This window comes from Elgaria multicarinata, chromosome 11, assembly GCF_023053635.1.
Source record: "Elgaria multicarinata webbii isolate HBS135686 ecotype San Diego chromosome 11, rElgMul1.1.pri, whole genome shotgun sequence".
NCBI lineage: Eukaryota > Metazoa > Chordata > Lepidosauria > Squamata > Anguidae > Elgaria > Elgaria multicarinata.
The window spans coordinates 13,473,607-13,496,197 of NC_086181.1; the positions used below are offsets into that span (position 1 = coordinate 13,473,607).

At 44.8% G+C, this 22,591-nt stretch overlaps 1 protein-coding gene across 1 annotated transcript in view; it reads right to left on the bottom strand.

Moving 5' to 3' along the window:
• Positions 1-588: 588 nt before the first annotated feature.
• The window catches only part of B4GALNT2 (beta-1,4-N-acetyl-galactosaminyltransferase 2 (SID blood group)), a 70,814-nt gene continuing 48,811 nt past the window's right edge, over positions 589-22,591 (bottom strand). Inside the window, exons 4-11 of the mRNA XM_063138166.1 lie at positions 17,115-17,221; positions 15,924-15,961; positions 11,697-11,877; positions 9,527-9,613; positions 7,461-7,648; positions 4,283-4,423; positions 3,298-3,517; positions 589-800 (exon numbers count right to left, since the gene is read on the bottom strand). Coding sequence (XP_062994236.1) covers positions 589-800; positions 3,298-3,517; positions 4,283-4,423; positions 7,461-7,648; positions 9,527-9,613; positions 11,697-11,877; positions 15,924-15,961; positions 17,115-17,221 — 1,174 coding nt within the window. The remainder of the gene's footprint in view (positions 801-3,297; positions 3,518-4,282; positions 4,424-7,460; positions 7,649-9,526; positions 9,614-11,696; positions 11,878-15,923; positions 15,962-17,114; positions 17,222-22,591) is intronic.

Sequence of the window (22,591 nt, forward strand, 5' to 3'; positions counted from 1 at the left end):
CCCCAATTGGAGTGGATGGTGGTGGTGCAGAATGAAATCCTTTCCTTTCCTCCACTCCAATTGGGTTCTTTAAGGTGGCGGGGGAATAACGTACTTTCTGCAGGACTCAGAAAGCTGCTTCCCCACACACACACTAGGTGTCCTCTTTTTTGGTTTCCCAAATATGGTCACCCTAACCTATAACAAACTGTTGCATGTGGAATACTCCTGTTTTTAGGATACCTCGTGCTACCTCAGTACCTTTTACATAGAGCAAATACAAAATGCCCCCCATCTCATCATACAGAATTTAACACATTTGTTAAATTAGATATTTAAGGAGGCAGGGGGAAATGCGTCATCCATGTCATGGTAGGACCCTTCTGCGAGAACATCCATAACCAGGAACTCCCACAAAAAAGAGATTTAAAATAGAAGTTGAGTTTTCATTCGGTGAGTTTAAAACTTCTTTTCCAGTTTGTGGCTCCAAGCCAAAAGGAGGAGTTCCTAGTACAAGATCATTGGAGCCACTGAGTTCAGTCCAAGATCACTCCAAAAATGTCCCAACTGGGGGACATGGGATGAGAAGGATAGAGATGGAAGAGGCAGTTATACTTTTGTGTAGCATTTCATCCTGTTCTTAAAGTAATGTAAAGCAATTTTAAACTGGATCTCTTCCTGCGTATTGGTCCGGAATTTACTGTACATCTTCTCAAAAGCCTTCTCCACTGTGCCGCTTGCAGAATTGCGTGGCTGGTGACCACAGACCACGTGGTTGCAGGAGCCAACTCGTAAACTCCCCAATCCATCCATAAAATATTCTGAAGGGAAGATTTGGGGGAAGGGGAGAGAGAAGACAGTAAGTCATGGAACAAAAGTTATGAAACAAACTTCTGAATTAGGGCTGGATGAATCTTTCAATTTCTGTTTCCCTCAGTTTCTCATTTTTTGAATCTTAAAATTGGTTTGTCCCAAGCGCTGAGGGTTTTTTTGCATGAAAATTTATCAACATTTTGGGGCATATTTTTCCTAATATGTGCATTGTAGTATGCATTTTCTCTCATATATAAATTTTTGCAATTTTTGCAATTTTTCCTAACATGATGCATTTTAAGGCCATGGCTAGACCAGGCCTGTATTCCGCAATTGTCCCAGAATCATCCCTGTACATCCAAATGACACACAGGGGATATTGGGAGCAGTCAGGGACAACCCCTCCATTTGCCTGGGATAATCTTTAGGTCTAGCTGAGGCGTAAGTGTTATTTCTCTTGAGATATGCATTTCTGCATGATTTTGCTCAATTGAAGAACTATATTACAAAATTTGGAGATGTGCCAATTTCAAAAGATAACGCATTTCAGTCTGCATATTGGTTGTAAACTGCGAAATTAAGGAAACTTGCGTTAAAATGTGAACAGAATGAAATTCTCCCCATCCCTTTTGAACATGTCCTTTGCACGTAGGTAAAGTCATGCGAGACAATATGGGATATATCTGTGTTGAACACATGTCTAAAAGAAAGACTCTGCATAATAAACTGCTCATATGTAAACACTCCCATGTTATCTGTACCGCTGATCACACAGGGCTCTTGACTGCAACTGTTCATAATAGCTTTCCCATTTCAAATGTCTTTTATTTATTTATTTATTACATTCTTATACCGCCCAATGGCCGAAGCTCTCTGGGCGGTTCAGAAAAATTAAAACCATGAAAAGCATAATAAAACAACCAACAGTCTAAAAACACAAATACAAAATACAATAGAAAAAGCACAACCAGGATAAAACCACACAGCAGAAATTGATATAGATTAAAATATGGAATTAAAACAGCAAAGTTTATATGTATTTATTTATTTATTGCATTTCTGTACTGCCCAATAGCTGAAGCTCTCTGGGCGGTTTACAAATTTAAGTTAAATTAGGTCTTAAAATACTGAGAAAATAGAAAGGTCTTCAGCTGGCGATAGAAGGAATACAGTATAGGCGCCAGGTGACTGGGAAGCTCATTCCACAGCCGGGGTGCCACAGCAGAGAAAGCCCTCCTCCTAGTAGCCACCTGCCTTACTTCCTTTGGCAGGGACTCACGGAGAAGGACCCCTGAGGATGATCTTAAGGGTACATATGGGAGGAGGCGTTCCTTCAAATAACCTGGCCCAAGCCGTTTAGGGCTTTGAATGTTAGTACCACCACTTTGAATTGGGCTCAGACCTGGACTGGCAGCCAATGAAGTTGTAAAAGGACTGGCGTGATGTGGTCTCGCTGGCCAGTCCATGTTAGTAAACGGGCTGTCCTGTTTTGTACCAGCTGAAGTTTCCAGACTGTTTTCAAAGGCAGCTCCACGTACAACGCATTGGACTAATCCAATCTGATTTGGGGTGGGATAGGGGAAGAGCAGGGCACAGTGTGCAATTTTGGGGGAAATTGCTGCTCTGAAAATGCTGCTCTGCCCCCTATGGAGGACATGAATGAAAAGAGCTTAAAACTTTTGAACTGGTAAACATCCCAACAGAATTAGCATGCCATTTTCATGAAAGTAACTAATCAGGGATAACAAGCCATAGCTGGGATGAAGTGTTCCATTCCCACACCTGCCCCCCACAACATCCCTGGGAAGCATTAATTTTCTGAAACTCTTCAGCCCAGAAGCATTGAAACATGTTGAAAAATGCCCTTCAGGGGGTTTAGAAACAAAATTTGGGAGCCACCCGCCCTGCCCCACTCATTTTTGCCTCTTTTTTTGGAGGGAAGAAAAATTGGTTTATACTTTAAACCTGCCTCCCCAACTTGGCACCTTCCAGATGTGTTGAACTAAAACTTCCAGCATCCCCAGTCCAACACATCTGGCAAGCACCAGGTTGCGGAGAGCTGCTTTAAATACTCATTGACTGAGTATTCAGTGTAGGAATTAAGGACAGCACCTGCTTTCCCCCTTGACATGTTTTTGCTCTCCTGCTTTTTTACCATGAGCATTTAAACCCTGTTCTTTTTGACAAACTTCTTTCTGAAGACAAAGTAAGATTGAATAGTGCCAACTGCATCTTCTGTTTTAGCTTCAAGCGAGCTTTGAGCAAGCTTTCTTGTCTAGGAGATGGCTGCCATGAGAAGTTCAAGAAACACCAGGTTAGGGAATTTCAAACCTACCTGTGCTACCGTGAGGAAAACTTGAAACACACAAAATTTAACAGAATTTGAACAAGAATCCTGCAGGTCACACCAACATACACTGGAGCCTTAGATGATCGTTCTTCCAATATGTATTAAGATACTTCTTTAGGTCAAAACATCTGCAAGTGTAGGGATATGGATTTTACCTGAGTGAGCCACCCTCAGCAGCTTTGGATCAAATCCAACACGCCTGGTCTCCTCAGTTCGAGCGAGGAAGAAGTTGACCACACCACTGGCGACCACGCAGTTGGGAAAGCCTTCCAAGCGGTGGTAGGAGCCATATCTCAGGTGTAGACAGCTGCCGTCCTCTCCTTCCTCATAGGTGATCCTAAACTTGTAGTCATTTCCAGCCACACTGCCCCCAACCTATAAGCCACACAGCTCTAATCAGCACTATCCAGCCTTATTGGTTACCCAGGGTTTACAAATACGTTCTTGCTGTTGGCATCCACATACTTGAGGCTCATCTACACCAAGCAGGATACAACCCTATGAAAGTGGTATATAAAAGGCAGGAGCCACACTACACACTTACAGTGGTACTGAAGTGCACTGACAACTGTTAGGGCAAAATCCACATTCCATACGCCGCTTTCATAGTATTATATCCTGCTTTTTATTCTCCATCCATAAGGATTTGGCACAAGGTATAATTAGGCTATAGATGTAATCTAAATCCAGAACCCTTTGGTCAATTACTCCTATTAAATGGATTCAGGGGACCAAAACTGGTTAGGATCTGCCATTGGTCTCTCAGTGCCTTATGAGCTGACCCATTGTAGTTAAGAACAACAGGTTGGATCCAGGATCTGCCTTCCGCTGATGAAAGGGCTTTGCTCATGGAAGATGCTTCTGATGGATTTACAGGGATCCACTCTTCCCCCACCACAACTCATTCCATTTAGCAGGATCACCCAGCTATCTATGTAGCATTTTAAGGGGCTGCTGTGGGGAGGGGGGGGCAGGGAATTCAGCTGCCACCAGCCCTGTTGCATGTGCCTAAAACTGGATCCAACCAACAGCTAGGAATGCCATAAAATGTCATAGTGTACAGAGCCAGGTTGAGACCCAGTAGAGGACACAGTAAAAGCCAGGAGTTTGGAGGAAGAGTTAATGGTCTGAATTTCATACCACATCCAAATTGGTGTTCTCCAACACATCCACCAGCTTCTCAATCTTGGTTTTTTCAGTGAACTGGAAATCATCATCCAACCAGAGGTAGTATTTGGTTGTGACTTGAGAGATGGCAAGGTTTCTCCCTGCAAACCAGCCCTGATGGAACAAACCAGGAAGGAGCGTAAGACACACATGCAAAGGCTGTCTCTTTCCGCAATGAGAAAGAAGTTCAGCCTTTCGACTACTGGGCGCTGCAGTAGAGGTTTTGAAGCAAGGCTTCAGAAGAATTGGAGGCAGTGGTACAGAGCAAACGGCTTGGTCAACCTCATTTATTTAATAACATGCCTGCAGGATCTCTTGACATACGGGACATAATGCTTCAGTGGGGGAATCAATAACCCCTCCATAGCCAAATTCAGTCATCAAAGGAGGCACCATTTGCTACACATCTACCTTGGGTCTGGTTCCTATGTTATTCCAGTGGTGTGAGTGTGACTGCATTGCAGTGCCTTCCCATGCCATCAGGTTGTTGTGAGAAGCTCTGCAGCATATGGGAGTAACCATGCTGTGCAGGGCCATCCCTACCATTAGGCAAAGGGAGGTGGTTGCTTCAGGAGGCAGATGCTGGGAGGTAGCAACAAGGTGTTGGAGGAGAGAGCTCTGTGTGCCATTCAGCCTGCTCTGCACCCCTTAAGCTAGCCTGATGCCTTCAGGTGCAGTGAGAGATGCGGAACCATTATTATTATTATTATTATTATTTATTTATATAGCACCATCAATGTACATGGTGCTGTACAGAGTAAAACAGTAAATAGCAAGACCCTGCCGCATAGGCTTACATTCTAATAAAATCATAATAAAACAATAAGGAGGGGAAGAGAATGCACCAAACAGGCACAGGGTAGGGTGAAACTAACAGTATAAAGTCAGAGCAAAATCAAAACCATCACCAGCATTGTAGAAAGATTCAACTGCCAGCCCAGTCAGCTTTTGTACCCCTACCAGGAACGGACGCCCAGGGCCAGGCAAAGCTGGTAATAGGCCCGGGCCAGATGTAAAATGTAGGCCCCATTTCATAGTGTGCATTAAGTATTTTTTAATCAGATCTAAATACATATGAACTAGAATGATTTATAAAAAAGGTAATGGCAAGCACTTTTATTCAAGATGTATATAAGACGTCTTTGTCTCTACCAGGGGGACTCGGAGTAGGCCCACTCAAATCATAGGCCCATGCCAACTGCATGTAATTACAGGCATTGTACATACAAAAGGAAATAATAGAAGGGTATGTTGGCTCCCCAAAATGGATGTTTTCTGAGGGTTTTGCTTTTCTCCTACCCAAATATTCTCACAAAGCACTTGGAGGAGATATCCCTGGGGAGGACCGGGCAGAGAGAGAGATGAAGACAGAGTCCTCTTATCTTCTTCCTCACCTGCTATGCCCCATCCTCTTTCCTTAGTGGGGCTCTCCCCTCTCCCTGCAAAGCTCCCAGCTATTTCAGGCGTTGCAAGGGGAACACCAAAACACCACTGAAAGAATTAGAAGCTCTGGGGGTAGGAAGAAGAGGACAAGGAACAAACCTGCAAGCTCAGGAAGCGTCAGGGGTCCACATGGTCAAGCAGCTGGAGAAGGGCCAATGCCTGACCCTGCCAACCCCATGGAGTGGACAACTTGGCATTTCCCTCGCGCAATAGGTGGCAATGCCTTTGAAGGAGCTAAGCAACGCGGTTCCCATTTGTAGGAGCCTGCCGCCATTTTAGATCTCTCAAAATGCAATGCTTGACCCAATGTCGGGCATTCGGAGTATTCTAAAGTGGTGGGCAGCTGCTGCTGATAGGAGCTGAGCCAGAAGCTCCTATCCGAAAGCACTGCTGCCACTGCCTGCTCAGGAAACACATACTGTTGGTTGGGGCCTGCTAGGGTGAGGTTCATGGGTGACCAGCGGTGGTGGGTGGAGGCAGAGGTTTGACCATAAGAGGAGCCGTGCTGCATCAGACCAAGGTCCAAATGTTCCAGCATTCTGTTCACACAATGGCCAACCAACTGTTGACTAGGAACTCACATGGAGGACATGAGTGCAACCAAATGGTGTGCATAAGCATGCTGCCTTTGATATTAGAGGCAGCATATAGCCATCAGCCCTTGTAGCTACTGCTAGCCTTATCCTCCATGAATCTGTCTAATCCCCCCTTTAAAGCCATCCAAATTGGTGGCCATTATATCTTGTGGATGTAAATTCCACAGTAACTATATGTTGTGTGGAGAAGTACTTTTTTAAAATCTGCCCTTAAACTAAGTAACTTCATAGGATGACCTCACTGGGCTCTACTATTATGAAGGAGGGAGAAAAATGTCTCCCTATCCACTTTCTCTTCACCATGCCTAATTTTGTACACCTCTATCATGACACTCACCCTTTTTCTAAGCTAAGCAGTCTCAGATGCTGTAACCTTTCCTCATAGGGGAAGTTAATCCAGCCCCCTTGATCATTTTACTTGCCCCTTTCTAGCCATTTTTAGGTTTGGCTTCAGAAACAGCAGTTGGCCAATGAAAGGCGGGCAGAGGTTTTTTTGGATGTGTGTGTGGTCATCTGCAATTCCATGTCTGAGGGCCCACTGAGGTCTGGTGCTGACCCTGCCTGCAAAAAGAAGGGGCATAAAATAGAAATGGGGTCCTGCAGCTTTGACGCCATTTTCCATTTGTGGGTGAAGGTGATGTCATCTTCCGGTCTTGTCTCAGTGAAGGTTTGTAAAGAACAGAGGAGAATTCTAGCCTTCCTAAGAGGCAGAACCAAGATAAAGAAGGGGTTGAGGATGTCAGGAACATCAACAACTTAGAGCAGGCACTTTGAAGGTAGAAGTGGGGGACACATGGGGGGGGGGAATTGCAGAGCTTTGCAAGAATGAGTAAATAAAGGCTAGAATTCTCCTCCACCAAGGTCTTCTTCTATGTCCCTTCCCCACCCAACCTCAGCTCTATTTAGTTGTGTTAGCTGAGTGGAAATAGTATCTCTTAATAGCTGGGAGTCATGCACAAAGCTTGTAAATTCACCCGCCCCCAAGGCCCATCACATTTCTTCCTGCCATATAGTTATGACAACGCACAGGACCAACTAACTTTTGAAAGACCTAGGAAAACCCACACTTCAATGGCATTAAATAAAGAAGTTACATCCATATGCCTGGGTACCTTTCCGAAGGGCATAATGAAGTGTTCAACATTAGCCTCTTCAATCTTCTCTGGATGTTTGCTGTCATCCGCCACAATTATTGTTATATTTGGATAATATTGTCTGATGCTCTTGATAAGGACCCGCAACTTGTGGTAGCGCAAGAACGTCTTTACCGTGATGGTCACCATTTTATTGATGTTGTTATCTGGGGCACAAAGGAGAAGAAATAAAGGGTGAGCTTACACAATCAAAGACCTATGCAAATTTGGACCCATTCTGACAATTGTCTGAGGCTTCTTAGGCCATGATATAGGAAGCCAGGAATGTGTGTTTTGGATGAGCACAGCTCCTTTGCCCTCTCCACCCATTGTGCGCTGGCTTCAGCACAAAGAACCTGATTTGTATTAAGCCAGAGTTTTCCGTTATGTCCAAACCAGGGAACTCTTGCTTAATGTCAGTTAACAAACCAGGAAAATAAACCAGGATGCATTTTTTATTTTAATAAACATTAAGTCAGAGTTCCCCATTGCAGGTGTAAAGGAGAACTCTCACTTAATATATGCATGTCATGGACCAGGACCAGGAATGAACCTTCACTTTCAGAGTAACCTCAGAAGAAGAGGCTCCAGAATTCAGGGTGATGACTCACCCACAGAAAGCCGTCATGAGGCTTCCAGCTCTCCAGGACCCAATTCTCCATCAATACCCCAAGAGGAAGTTGCATTACTTACCTCAGACTCTGAGGACTTGGGGCATGAAGACACTAGCATACCCCAGTCACTCCCATGTCATTGCAACCTGCAGTTTCTAAAACAGGACAGGCCCTTTAGGAGGCCAACCCTCAGTCATATGGCAACTAAAAGCAACCAAACTCTTAATTAAGGCTCTGTTTTCCTCTACTCCTTGTTGGAGCAACACACAGACAACTCTACCTGGCTTTGAGCCCCCAGCATCACTTTTAGCTTTCTGGGGTGCCTATCTCTTCCTACCTTGCTTACCTGAGCAACGTGACCTAACTGAAGGATGACTCATAGCAGATCTTTGGAATCCAGGTAACAGTGGGGACTTCTGCAGAACCCACAGCCTGAAATGGTACAAAACCAGGATCTTTGCCCCAAAGCTTGCACACAATAGCAGGAAGGGCAAGGAAGGAGTGTTTGGCCTTAATGCTCATTCCTGAATCCATTAATTATAGGGCTGTGCTCTGCTTCAATTTGGATAGCAAATCCAGTGCAGTCCGACCCGATCCGCCTCCACCAAAGGCGGATCCAGATCCAATTGGCCAGTGGAGTCCTGACCAGCATCAATGGCAGACACAGGAAGCAGCAAGGAGAGGACAACGAGTGCAGAAAAAGGTGGCGAGGGGCAGCTTTAGGCTGAGGCATTACCACCACTTCCTCCTCCACCACCACCATTGTCCCTTTGCTCAGCTGTGGCAGCCTATAGTACTATTCATTAGAATCAATTGAAAAGACTGTACTTATTAAAGCTTAGGAGTTCTGAAGCTTGAGATAGAATCCAATGCATATTAGCCACATTTCCTCTCTCTCTCTCTCCTGCCCCTTTAAGAATGCACAGCTCTCAACTGGTTGCCCTTGACCCCAAAGGAAGTTGCCCATGCCTGATGTAGCCCATGTTTGAAGTTGCCTCTGTTTTAGAGATTTCCATTTGCTTTCATGAAGGGTGACCATATGAAAAGGAGGACAGAGCTCCAGTAGCTTTAACAGTTGTAGAGAAAAAGGATTTTCAGCAGGTGTCATTTGTATGCAGACAGCATCTGGTGAAATTCCCTTTTCATAGCAATAGTTAAAGGTGCAGGCACCCTCCTCTCTTTTGTATCTGGTCAAGAGGGCAGGACTCCTGCAGCTTTAACTCTTATGATGAAGACAAAATTTCACCAGCTGCTACATGCATTCAAATGACACTTGCTGAAATTCCCTTTTCTATACAACTTTAAAGATACAGGAGCCCTGTCCTCCTTTTCATATGGTCACCCTATTTCATGGCTTGGATTCCCTTAGGAGAGCTAACAATGAGTTTTGTTGTCATGGGGTTGCTATTTGTGCATGCACTGAAAACTCACCTGGTCCTGGATCAAACATCTTAGGAAGGCCTGGCTGTCGGATGGTCACAGGAAACCTAACCTGATGGTTTCCTATTGAAAAACTCACTGGAAAGCAATTGAAAGAGAGAGAGAGATGGTTAGTTAGCTGTCAATTACATGCCTACCTTTTACAGTTCAAGTGACCCATGAACCACCTGACACCCCTTCCTCAGAGGAATCTGTAAGCCCCACCAGATGACTGCTGAGCTAACACCTACTCTTCTGTTTTCAAAGTCTTTTAGTAGACCAGCTTTCCCTAGCCCAACTTGGTGTCCTTCAGACGTGTTGGACTGCAACTCCCAGCATTCCTAGCAGGGGCTAGCTGGGAATCAATGGAGGCTGGTGCCCATGGAGGCTGATGGTATGGAAGAGGCCAGAGGTCAACAGACACAGAGCCAAGGGGCACAGGTGGCCCTAGAACAGCCTCTGGCAACTGGTGCCCTAGGTGAACCATGCAATCACTGCCCCCACCCCCAAACCCCAAGGGCATCTCTAGGCTAATGTTTTTTGGCAAACTGGGAAACATTCTGCCCCTATTTAATAAACACACCCACCCACCCCTGAAGTTTTGCTTGGAGCACATGTGCGCCCACTGTTGCGCTGTTCCTCACTCAACAAAATCTCCTAACTGCTTCAGTCGAGGAACAGGAAATGGCCCATTCAGGGGGAAAAAGTCTGAAAAAACAACATTGGCTGTGTGTGTGTGTGTGTGTGTGTGTGTGTGTGTATGGGTGGGTGCCGACTCTTCTGCACATTTCTTCTCATAAGAAGAGCCCTGCTGGATCAGAACAAGGGTCCATCTAGTTCAGCATTCTGTTCACACAGTGCCAACCAGCTGTCAACCAGGGACCCACAAGCAGGACACAGTGCAACAACAGCACCCCCATGTTCCCCAACAACTGGTATATATAAGAACTTACTGCCTCTGATACTAGAGGTAGCACATAGCCATCAGGACTAGTAGCTCCTCAGACACAACCTGGTCCCTGAAGAGGGGTGGAGGTTAGGAAGTTGATTCACTTCTATATTTGACAGCTGTCAGTGATAATGATAATAAGTCACCACCAACAAGGTGAGAGCCAGCACTTTGAATTGTACCTGGAAAATGATTGGGGGACAGTGTATAAAAAGAGAGGATGGAGGTTGCTGCCTTTGAAAAGGTTGACCAACTATTGTGACCCAGTAGGATGAGAAAGGTAGGTATGTAAATTAAGAGGTGTGAACAATCCCTCCCAACTGCTTCGGAGGCTGATTTGGAGCATCTGCCTTGGCCCTGATCTGCCTTGGCCCAGATCCAACCTGCTCTGGATCTGGATCTGGAGCAAGATTTGGATGTCTGGATTATTCAGACATCTGATGGGCCAGTTGTGTGTGGGGGGGCATGAGCTACCTGGACCTGCCGTGAGTGCCCGCAACTGTATGAGCCTCATCTTTTTTAAAAATGCCGACTCCCTTGAAGAATCCCACGGTGGTGGGGGGGCACTCACTGAATGTCCAGGTAAAGAGCAGGGGGCTTGCACAGTGGTGGTGGTGTCCTGATCAATCCAAAGCACTCCTAAGTGCTTTGGACGCAATCCTACCCAACTTGGCCTGAACTGCCCAGAGCCGACCAGCTTCGGTTCTTGACCGATTCGGACTGAATCGCTCTGCTTCAGTTTGGAATTCAGTTGCAGAGCTGAAGCATTGTGTAGCCCTAATGTAAATTAGATGGAATGTGCCCCCACCCCCAATACGTTCATTCTACAGCAAACAATGGAGTAATTCTCTTAAAGTCTGACTATAATGTTGAACTGATTTCATAATGGTGCAGTCTCTGAACCATTTACTAGCAAGTAACAGGCAGGCAGTAACCTCAGAGAAAACTGCCTTACACCAGGTTAAACCATTTATCCATCCAATCCAGTAATCATCATTCTGAAGGCACTGGTTCTGCTGGTCTTAGGCAGAGGTCTTTCACATCATCTGCTCCCCAATTATGGATGTCGGAGGCACAGCCTCTTTTAAGTCTCTTTTAAGCATTTGAAGGGAACATGGCAAAGCAAAACACTGCTTATACTCCCTTGCACTTATTTTATCCCCAGCCTTGAAGGGCAAGCCAGCCCCACAGCTGTTGGAGGGCTTGTCCAGCAGCAGCAGTAGTCCAACTCACCCATGTCCACTACATCGAGCAAGTACTTTGTACTCGTGTAAGTGACATGATTCAAGATGTGATTTAGTAGCTTCACATGGGAAGTGGAGATGATCAGCTCTTTCTCCCCTCGCCCACGCACGACATCCTCGGAAACATCAGCAAGGGTGTTCAGAGCACCAAATGAAATACGTAGAATCACCTAGAGTTTTTTTCAGAAAGGGGGAAAAAAATCCTTAGGAACGAAGAAAATGTTCCCCTCCTCTACCTAACTCGGATTAGTCACAAACCTTTAATTTGGGGGTGCGCAGAAGGTAAGTGGCTATTGGTGGCAGCTCATTTCCACTTTTGGGGAGAGGGGTTGTTTGCACCTCCACTCTCTGGGCCAGACCACACAACATCACGGGTTATTTAACCTAAGAGAAGCCACAGTGTGTGCTGGGTGTGTGCGGCTCAGGACCACAATACCTGACAGAACGCCTCTCCTGACATGAAGCTACCCATACACTACACTCAACATCGAAGGTCCTTCTCTGGGTGCCTACTCCGAGGGAGGCTTGGAAGGCAGCAACAAGAGAGGGGGCCTTTTTGGTGGTGCCCCCCAATTATGGAATTACCTGCCTGATGAGGCCTGCCTAGCAATGTTGCCATGTTTTTGGTGCCAGGTCAGAAGACTTTTCTCTTTTCCCAGGCATTTAGCAAAATGTGATGAGTTTTAATCAACCCCAGATCTGTTTTTAGGTTCGGCTGACAGTTCAATGTTGTTTTTATATGCATGTTGTCTTTGTGTATACTATCTGTTTTACATTTTTATGGTTTTAAACTTTTTATATCGTTTTTAACATTTTACTTTTTTGTAAACCACCCAGAGAGCTTCAGCTACGGGGTGATATAGAAATGTTAATAATACTAATGAATATGGAACCCCCAATCAGGGCAATCTGGGTTTGTGCCATGATATGCAAATCCAACCATTGAGGGTTATTGGTTAAATAACCCTCACATAACCCTACTATTAACTGAGGGATATGCAAGGGTTGTTTAATCTTTGAATAACCCCAATTGCCCCAACCGGGGTTGCATATTGAAAATGGTGGCTGTACGTGCCCAGCATGCACCATAGCTAGGGATGTATGGATTTTGTAAAATCTGTTCTATCTGCATTTCAGGTGCCAATTATATAGGATTCCATCAATATAATGCACTTGTAAAATGCACACACACACACACACAGTCTACAGTGGTGGCCAAAATTGTGGACACTTTTGCAACTTTGCACGCTTATAGAAAATGTTCTGTTTCACAAAATGCAAATGTTTATATATCAATTGAAAGAGAATGTAATGCTGAATTCAATACAAAAAACAGAATGCAACTATCTGCAGTACAAAAAACTTATGCTTACTTTAGTCTAAAAACAAACAGGTGTGATTGGGTGAAGAAGCGGATTGGAATTGCAAACCCTACTGGCCAATCACAGTCCTTGTTCTGGGGACCAATCACATGGCAGTAGCTGCGATACATCGTGGTTAAAGTTGGGGAAAGTCAGTTTTGCTGTTTGTTCTGTAACTGAAGCGCAATTGGAGATTGCATGAATATTTGAAGTATTTCTCAAATTAAAAGTGTACGTACATAATCATAAATAGAGCAATGGCACCAAAGAAAAGAGTTGATTGGACACCCAGGAAAAGAAGCAGGATTGTTGTATTATGTGAATCAGGTTTTTTAGCTGATATATAAACATTTAAATTTCATGAAACAGAACATTTTCTATAAGCATGCAAAGTTGCAAAACATGAACATTTCAAAAAGTGTCCACAATTTTGGCCACCACTGTAAATGTGCATTTTCATGCTTTAGACTATGGTGGAATTTGCATTTTTGGCTGCTATTTTTGTTTCTTTGTTTGTTTTTTAATGTATTTTTCTATGACTAAATTTGTGTATTTATTTATTTATTACATTTTTATACTGCCCAATAGCCGAAGCTCTCTGGGCGGTTCACAAAAATTCAAACCATGAAAAGCATAAAAACAACCAACACATTTAAAACACAAATACAAAATACAAAACACAACATTCTAGGTTTTTTGTTTTTTAAATAAGTCTGCAAGTCCATGGAATCCAGGTGACCCAAGAAAAGCCAGCCCACTGTAGAATCTGTAGATCAGTTTCCTTGTCTGCATAGGATACCTGTAAGCCTCTGAGTTCAAGGGCAACCCATAGGATTGCGCCCTTAGTTCCAGAATGCTGCTCAGGAGGAAGATATGCCATGGCTCAGCACGGTTCTAGGTGCACCTTGAGAAATTAAACACGGTAGCTAGCAGCAATGACATCACGAGGATTACAAGTAAGTTTTGTGCTCTTCCCCTCAAAATTTGCCCCACCCTTGGAAATATTTGAAATGCTCTTCCTTTGGCCGCTCATGAAAAGGTGTCAAAACAGGGGGAGGCATTTTGGTTTAGCCATAGTACGAACACCAGTATATGAACACCTGTTGAGAGACAACAAATTGCCCAAGATTACCTGTACCCAGGAAAGTAATTAAGCAAATGGCACCCAACGCACAAGATGGCTTAAATAAGATACAGCGATCATGCAAACTGCCCCTATGTGTCATTAAGTGGGGCAGCAATCTCACATTCTCCCTCCCTCCTCCTGAACTGCTGGGTTTTTTCTGGGGTGCTTTCAGATGGAAAGCTGCTAGTGCTACAAAATCACTGCTTCTCCACCGCAGGCCTGCCCAGTTGAATTTTAAGATGCCTTTTAATAAAGTGCTTTTTAAAAAAACTGTATTAGTTTTATACGTTTTTAATCAATTATATGTATTTTATGGTGTTTTGTATTTGTGTTGTACCCTGCCTCGATCCAGAGAGAGAGGTGGGTAAGAAATAAATGATGATGATGATGCTTCAAGCAGAATTGCAATCGACTATCCATCCTTCAAGGGCTCTAATGCTTTTTTCCTCATATGCATCTCACTTTGCGCCATCCACACTTGTGTGCAGGACATATGGGAAGTATTGTCCGTCCCCCCTGCTGCCCTTCCCCAACCCTCATGGTTGCCACACACAGAGTCTTGAGGCACCTTAAAGACTAGCAGATTTATTGTAGCATAAGCTTTCGTAGACAATGACCTTTTCTACACAAAGATGTTTATTGGCTGTTAATCCACCATTATCTCCTGTCGAATTTGTCACAGAATTGAGAGCTGAGCATTATTATTATTATTATTATTATTATTATTATTATTATTATTATTTATTACATTTATATGCAACCCATAGCCAAAGCTCTCTGGGTTTTTACAAAGATGAAAACACTGAACATTAAAACCGATATACAAAATTTAAAACCATAAAAAGCATAAAAACAGCTTGGATAATATCCATTTAAAACAACTTTCCTGGTTTTCCTGTCCTGATTTTCTGCTACATAACCTCTAGATGGCACTGTGGAATAGCAAAATAGCACAAGTACACAAGTGAAAAGAGAGTTTCTCTCACTTTCACAATTAAATGCAGCATTTTCCCTGCTCCAAAAAAAAAAAAAAAAAAAAAAAAAAAAAAAAATCGCCAAAAGTGCTCTTTAGATACAGAAGTGAAACTGGAGAAATGAAACTCATAAATAATCATGACCTGGGAATGATGAGAAAACAATAAATGCCTCATGTAGAAAAGCTCACTGACCAATATTAATTGTTAAGTTCCATCAATTTCCCAAGTAAGATTTAGAATGCAAAAATAAATAAATCTTAAGGTGAAGCAAAACTCAGGAAAGGAGGCAAAATCTCTTTAAAAGAGTTGCCCTGCATCACATGAAATGACTTTGCAAACGGAAATGCAGGTCAACAAATAAAGAAAGAAGGTACATCCCCTTTAGAGGCTAATGGTCCTGGTTCTGGTGGGGGCTGTAAAACCTTTCTGGGTTTCAGTTCAGAACCAGCAGTACTCCAAAGGAGGTATGCAGGATGTGGAACCTATTCTGGGGATAGGGTTCAGCACCTTCAATAGCTCCATTAGAGTTCTGGCTGAAACCCAGAATAAATTCACAGCCCCACTGAAATCAGAGCCAGCAGCCTCCGTTGGGCATTCCCAACTACTCCTTCCAGCAGGTCTCAATAATGCATTTTCCTTTGCATTTTGAAAGGATTGTGCTACCTTTCCTACTCAATGGATTTTCTGTGTTAAGAGAACATGTCGTTCTGTGGACTCCTTATAAAATTCTTTTGCGGAGGCAGGGAGATTACCTGTTGATTTTCTGTACTTCCTCCATGGAAACCGAGCCCTTCAAGAACAAAAGCAAACAGAAGGTTTTAAACTTAGATAAAATAGTAGCGGGGCACAATAGTGTGCTTTGTTTGCAAAAGTGGGGGCGGTGGCGGCGGCGAGCGGGCGAGGGGGGAGCCAGAGCAGTGGGCGAGTGAGAGAGCGGGCGGGGGGAGCCGGAGCGGTGAGCCAGCGGGCGGGGGGCAGCGGGCGGGGCAGCGGTGGCCGGGCGGTAAGTGAGCAAGCGAGCGGGGGGGGAGCAGTGAGTGAGCGGAAGGGCAGGGGCGACTGGGAGGGAGCGGTGAGTGAGTGAGTGGGTGGGTGAGTGAGGGGGCGGTGAGTGAGCAAGCGGGGGGGCAGAGGTTTCAGAACGCACCTGCCTAGGGCGCAATATAGTCTGGCGCCGGCCCTGAGAACCACGATCTTAAACCTTAACTGCTCCCTGTATTGTCATTAAGCTGAGAAAAAGCATACTGGCCATTGTCATCAAGGCACCCTTAGGGAAATAAATCTAGGTCCAGGGCCTCATGGGCCTAGCAACATCACCGAGTGGCAGTGAGGTGTTGGAGGATAGGGCAAGGTGTGCCGTATGGCCTTTCCAACATCCTCAGATGCAGTAGAAGATGCCATCCTGTTCCCAGGATTATAGTAAGATCTAGCTGCCAGTTCAGGGGCTGTCTATATACACCAAAAAACCTCGGGGAGGGGGGCTGTGCAGTGGCGCTGTGTCGATTATAAGATGCAGCAGCCATTGCGGGCCTTTTCTGCAAAGCTGCAAAGCAAAAAATCAGGGACTTACTCCAAAAGTCAGGGACTTACCCCAACTTTTTTCTCCTGAGCGAGGCGCGTCTGGCGCATCTATCCTCACTCTGGAGTCACAGCACAGGCGTGGATGGGTGGATGATGACTTCTGATTGCTCGCCATCTGCCCGGGGAGAAGCAGAGGGCAGGCCTGGCCGCTGGAAACCCCACGCTTTCGCTGCTGTGCCAGGACTAGGTGCCGTCACTCCACAGCAGCAAAAGTGCAGTGGTTTGCTTATAACAGCTGCAATCCCCTGCCGTATCGGCAGCCCCCAATTGGCTTGTGTGGCTCTGCCAGTCAAGTTAGAACAGTCCTCAATGTTTCATCCCACCCACCCCCCTGAGCCATTTAACTATTGCAATTGACATACCTGGAATTACAATGGTGTGCAAGGGCATCACCTCGGCTCCTTGAATAGGGTAGCTTAAAGGAGAGTTTGGCTGAGCAATGATGACATCTTTTCTCTCATGGGGATACCTGGAGTCAAAAGCACAAAAGATAAAAGCAGTGAGGCAGAACTGAAGCCTTCAAAAGCCATAATAAAAAAAAAATGTTGGAGGATAGGGCGGAGGCAGTGCATTTAAACTGGGCTCTTTGGGAAGAATTAATTTAAAACGGGGGGCACTGACAAAGATACTTTTAGTGGGTTCAGCTAAAAAGCACAAAAGGAGGAGGAAACTTTGGGAATTGTGCCTGAGGTCCAAATTGTCCTCAGGCACAATTTTGAAAACTGGAGTGTTAGGGAGAAAAATATGATGTAGGTACAACAGGCTTAGTGATTGAGGACGCTCTTTGTAGGCTAATTTACATCCACATAAAAGATCTCATGTTACATCTATTTGGGACAAAGAAACACTTGCAACTCCCTTGCGAGGCAGGAAGTCAAAGAAAAACCGGTAATCCTAATGTTAAAAAAGACAGTTGCACCAATATTCCCTTTTGGACAGCAAAATTAGTATTCTCCAAGGGAGGGTTTTTTCTCCCTCTCTTATAATACTAGAACCCAGGGTCATCCCATCAAGCTGATTAAAGGGATATTCAGATAAAAGGAAGTACTGCTTCCCACAGCGCAGTTATTATTACCACAAGGTGTCACCAGTTTGGATGGCTTTAAAAGGGGGTTGCATAAATTCTTGGAGGAGAAGGCTATCAATGGCTACAAGCCCTAAGAACTACGTGCTGCCTCCAGTGTCTGAGGTAGTCAGACTGTATACACCAGTTGTTGGGGAATATCAGCAGGAGGGTGCTTTTGCATCCATGACCTGCTTGTGGATTCTTGGTCCACAGCTAGTTGGCTCTTCTTAAGTTCTATATGTGCATGTGTTATGTTATATTCATTCTTCAAAAGATAGATAGATGAATGGATGGATGGATGGATGGATAGACAGACAGATAAGGCCTGTGGGATTCTGGGAATTGTACTCCAATCCATCTGGAAGGCACCAGGTTGGGGGAAGCCTGCCCTAGTCTGAAGCAGAGCTCAATAGTTCCCCCACCACCACATTAACATGGCTGGCTGGTGAAGCTGAGGGTTGTAGGGCTTTTTCTGGGTAAATATACAAGATAACTATAGCCTAAGAAATCTTTCTACATCCAAAGCAACTCGCTTTACTCTGCTGCATGGCAGAGCCAGTGCTGTCACTCGCTTTACCCTGCCTTCCCTCTCTGGAAGTTGCCACCCAAGTCTCTCACAAAAGCATGAAACCTACTGCAAACAATCTTCTTCTGAATTACCGGTTTTCTTCTGAATTATCACTACTCTCTCCATTTGCTTTCTGCTGCTTGCTGAAGTGTTCCCCCTGCTTTTATGAATGACATAATAGTTGACAGGTGAACTTTGGGCCAAAATGAGAGGATGTAGCACAGCTATATTCATACGCCTGCCATTTCACCATATAAAATATTAAAAGGAGTAACATTGGTGAGGGAAGCTAAATTCACACCTCTCCACTTGCCTTATCTCAAGGCACTGTGTTTACCTCAAGCAAATTTTTCTCCTCAGTTTTCACCACATTTCTGACCTGTGACCTATGTCAGAGGAGGGATTTTCCTCAACACTGAAGTAGGGGATGAAAAAGTGAGACGTTTCCTCCACGTCTGGGAAAGGTGAAATGTTTCCTCCATGCTGTGAGGACTTTCTGTCTCTCTAAACATACATAGGATTAGACTATAAAGACTCCTATTATACATTTCCCCCTGATTTAACTAGGAGGTGGATTTAAATTGTCTGCCTTGGGCAACAAAATGTTTTGGCCAGGCCTGATCCTGCCACTTCAATCCCTGGTTCACATCCATCAACAGCAGAGGCTTTGGCACTCAAATTTCAAAACTACAGCCTGGTCAAAGTAACATTCTGTGGTCAGAAAAAACCTTTTAACAACCTCTTACACATTTCACCCCTGCCTGGTGCAATCCTAATAATGACCATACTACATATATAGAATATATATAAATGCATTATTATTATTATTATTATTATTATTATTATTATTATTATTATTATTATTATTATTTCTATACCGCCCCATAGCCAAAGCTCTAGGGGCAGTTTACAGCATTCATTCTTAGCATGAAACACCCCCTAATGCAACACACCCACACCATTTTCAACCCTTTAAAGGAAATGCATGTTTTAGCAGTGTGATTTTAGGGTGGGGAAGAATTTAAGTTGGCTTGGCTCTTTTTAAGCACCCTTAAGCTCATGTTAACATTTCTCTTTTTAGTAACCAGACATTCCTGGTTTGTCAGTAAGAGACTTCAACTTTATGGTGGCTCTACTAGAATAAGTTTCCCATAAGAGGTTGTTAAAGGATTTATTCTGACCACAGAATGTTACTTTGGCCATTTCTACACCAGCCCGAAAATGCGGGCTGGTGGGACTCCCGGGAGGAAGGAGGGATGAGAATGGGTTTTCCCAGGGATAAGTACTCCCTGGGAAAATCCGATTCTTCCCTTGGTCTCGTGATCATCCTGAGATTGCAGGAGGTGTGGCCGCCTGTCCCAGCTTCTTCCCTCCTCCCTGTAATAATAATAATAATAATAATAATAATAATAATAATAATAATAATAATAATAATTTACATTTATATACTGCCCCATAGCTGAAGTTCTCTGGCCGGTTTACAAAAGTTAAAAACACTGATAGATAAATATGCAAAATTTAAAACCATTAAAAGCATAAAATAGAAACAAAACCAAACAATATCTGTTTAAAACTAGGGGTGTGATCCGCTCCGATTAGGAGCGTAGAAGCAGTAGCGGATTGGCCTGCTCCGCCTTACCCAGAGGTGGAGTAGGAGCGGACCGCGGACCCCTAGAAGCAAGGCGAAGAGAAGCGACCATTTTTCGGAGCTCCTAGTTCAGGCGGAGCGCTCCGGTCACCATCTTGAAAACATTTCGCCATAGGATTGCATTGCGGCAAATAATCGCGCATAACTAGGTTGTTTTTGAAGCTATCATTCTGGAAATTCTTGTGCTCAGAGAGTCGTGGATGGGGGTCATTTTGAGACCACTCTCACCTCTCTGCGTTGTGTGGGTCGCGTGCTATATTTTTTTTAAAATCGGGTCAACCGCGCGGCTCAAACGGCGTTTTCGGCTTTTCGCCCATAGGATTGCATTGAGGGAAAGAATCAGGGATAACTGGGGGGGGTTTAAGCTATCGTTCTGAAAATTCTTGTGCACAGAGAGTCGTGGATGGGGGTCATTTTGAGACTACTCTCAACTTTCTGCTTCGTACGGGTCGCGCGCTAGAAGTTTTTAAAAAATCGGCGGGAAAAATACCTTTTTCAAAGGGCTGAGGGGCAGAGTCAGCTCCCGGTCATGATGATCCCAAAGTTAGAGGAGGGCATAGGCAAAACAGGTAACTTGGGATTCTGGGAAACTTCTCTTTCTTCATCTGAACGGGCTTTTCCCCGTGTTTTTTAACACAGTAGCCCCACCAAATGCACAAACACAACCTGAAATCATATACTAAGCCAAGAATAAGAGATAGAAACACAGCACTGCTACCCACCCTAACTTTGGGGAACAACTGAAAAGATGTGGTGCAAGGGGATGAGCTCCCCTAGGGCATCTCATTGTGGACGTGCCCCCACTCTCTCCTGCACTGGAAGGCCATTAGAGCCTTCCAAAGAGAGTAAAACGGTGGAGCAATGCCTATAATGAGTTGAAGTGAATGTTCACTTTTTAGTGGTGGAGCGATGCCTGTTATGAGTTGAAGTGAGCATTTACTTCTTAATCTCAGAGCTGTTGGTGGCTGTCTTGAGTTGAACTGGCAGCTGCTTCCCCCTCCCCCGGGCACGTCCCCCTATTGCTGGTAAAAGACAGATATAGCCTTTTTTAAAAAAATCTTCTTGCTGTTTATTCAGCAACACTGCTGCTTTTAATTCCACCCCTCCTTTGTTTATTTATTGATTTATTCCATTTTATATGCATTACTGGCTTATCCTTGGCTCACTTCCTTATGCCCCCAGAAATGCCAGCTGCATGCCTGCCTGCCTTCCCTCCCTCCTCCCCTGCCCACCTCGCAGGGATGTTGTGTGTGTGTGGCTTTGACTCAGGGGAGAAGTCCTTCCTGCGCTCACTTGGAGTTTTGGAAGTTCCAAATTTTGCAGGTTTAAGCCCCGCCAAAAAACAGGGGATGATGGGACTGCCTTGAGTCTCGGCGTGTGTATGTATCCCTGGATAAGCTTTCATGGTGGTGAGTTTGAGGTTTTTTTTTAACGTGCAAAATTGACGGAGCTATGGAAAGGGGTGTTGGATTTTCATAAATTCCCCAAAAATCAGGGGATGATGGGACTGCCTTGAGTCTCGGCGTGCGTATGTATCCCTGGATAAGCTTTCATGGTGGCGAGTTTGAGGTTTCTAACGTGCAAATTGACGGAGCTATGGAAAGGGGTGTGAATGGGGTGCCCGATTTTCAAAAATTCCCCAAAAATCAGGGGATGATGGGATTGCTTTGAAACTTGGCGTGCGTGTGTATACCCCCATGAGGTGTCATGGTGCCAAACGTGAGGTTTCTAACTTGAATAGAAAAAAAGTTGTATAATTTTTTAGCTTTCAATGCAAGCCTATGGGGGGGGGAAACGGAGCTCCGGATCCGGATCCGGAGCTCCGAGCGGAGCGGAGCGGAAGTGGGCGGAGTGGGGGCGGGGCGGAGCGGCCCGATCCGGAAAATGGCGGATCTGCAAGTGAAGCGGAGCGGGGGGTCCGTGCACACCCCTATTTAAAACAACTATTCTGGGGTCAGTTAAAAAACTCAGCATATGCTGCTAAATGCCTGGGAGAAGAGAAAAATCTTGACCTGGCACCAAAAAGATAACAATGTTGGCACCAGGTGAGCCTCTTCGGGGAGATCATTCCATAATTGAGGGCCCACCACTGAAAAGGCCCTCTCCCTTGTTGCCATCCTCTGAGATTCCCTGGGAGTAGGCACCCAGAAGAGGACCTTAGATGTTGAGCGTAGTGTACGAGTAGGTTCATGTACGGGGATCAGTCGAGGGAAGGAACCGGGCCGGGAGAAACCAGTGGGGGAGTGGGGTCGGGGCTTTTTTTAAAAAACAAACACCTCACTTTTCGTTGGTGCACACGTACACTCAGCTCCTTTAAAAAAAAATGCTGGGCACGACATCCTCATTCCTCCCGAGAGGTCACGCCCGCATTTAGACTAAGAGGAGGATCTTGCGATCAGGATCTCATGAAATCCTCCCCGCTCCCTCCCTCTACACTGGGCTGGTGTAGAAATGGCCTTTGACCAGGTTGCAGTTTCTAAATTTCAGTGCCAAAGTCTCTGATGCTGTTGATGCATATGCACCAGGGATTAAAATAGCTGGATCAGGCCAGGCCCTG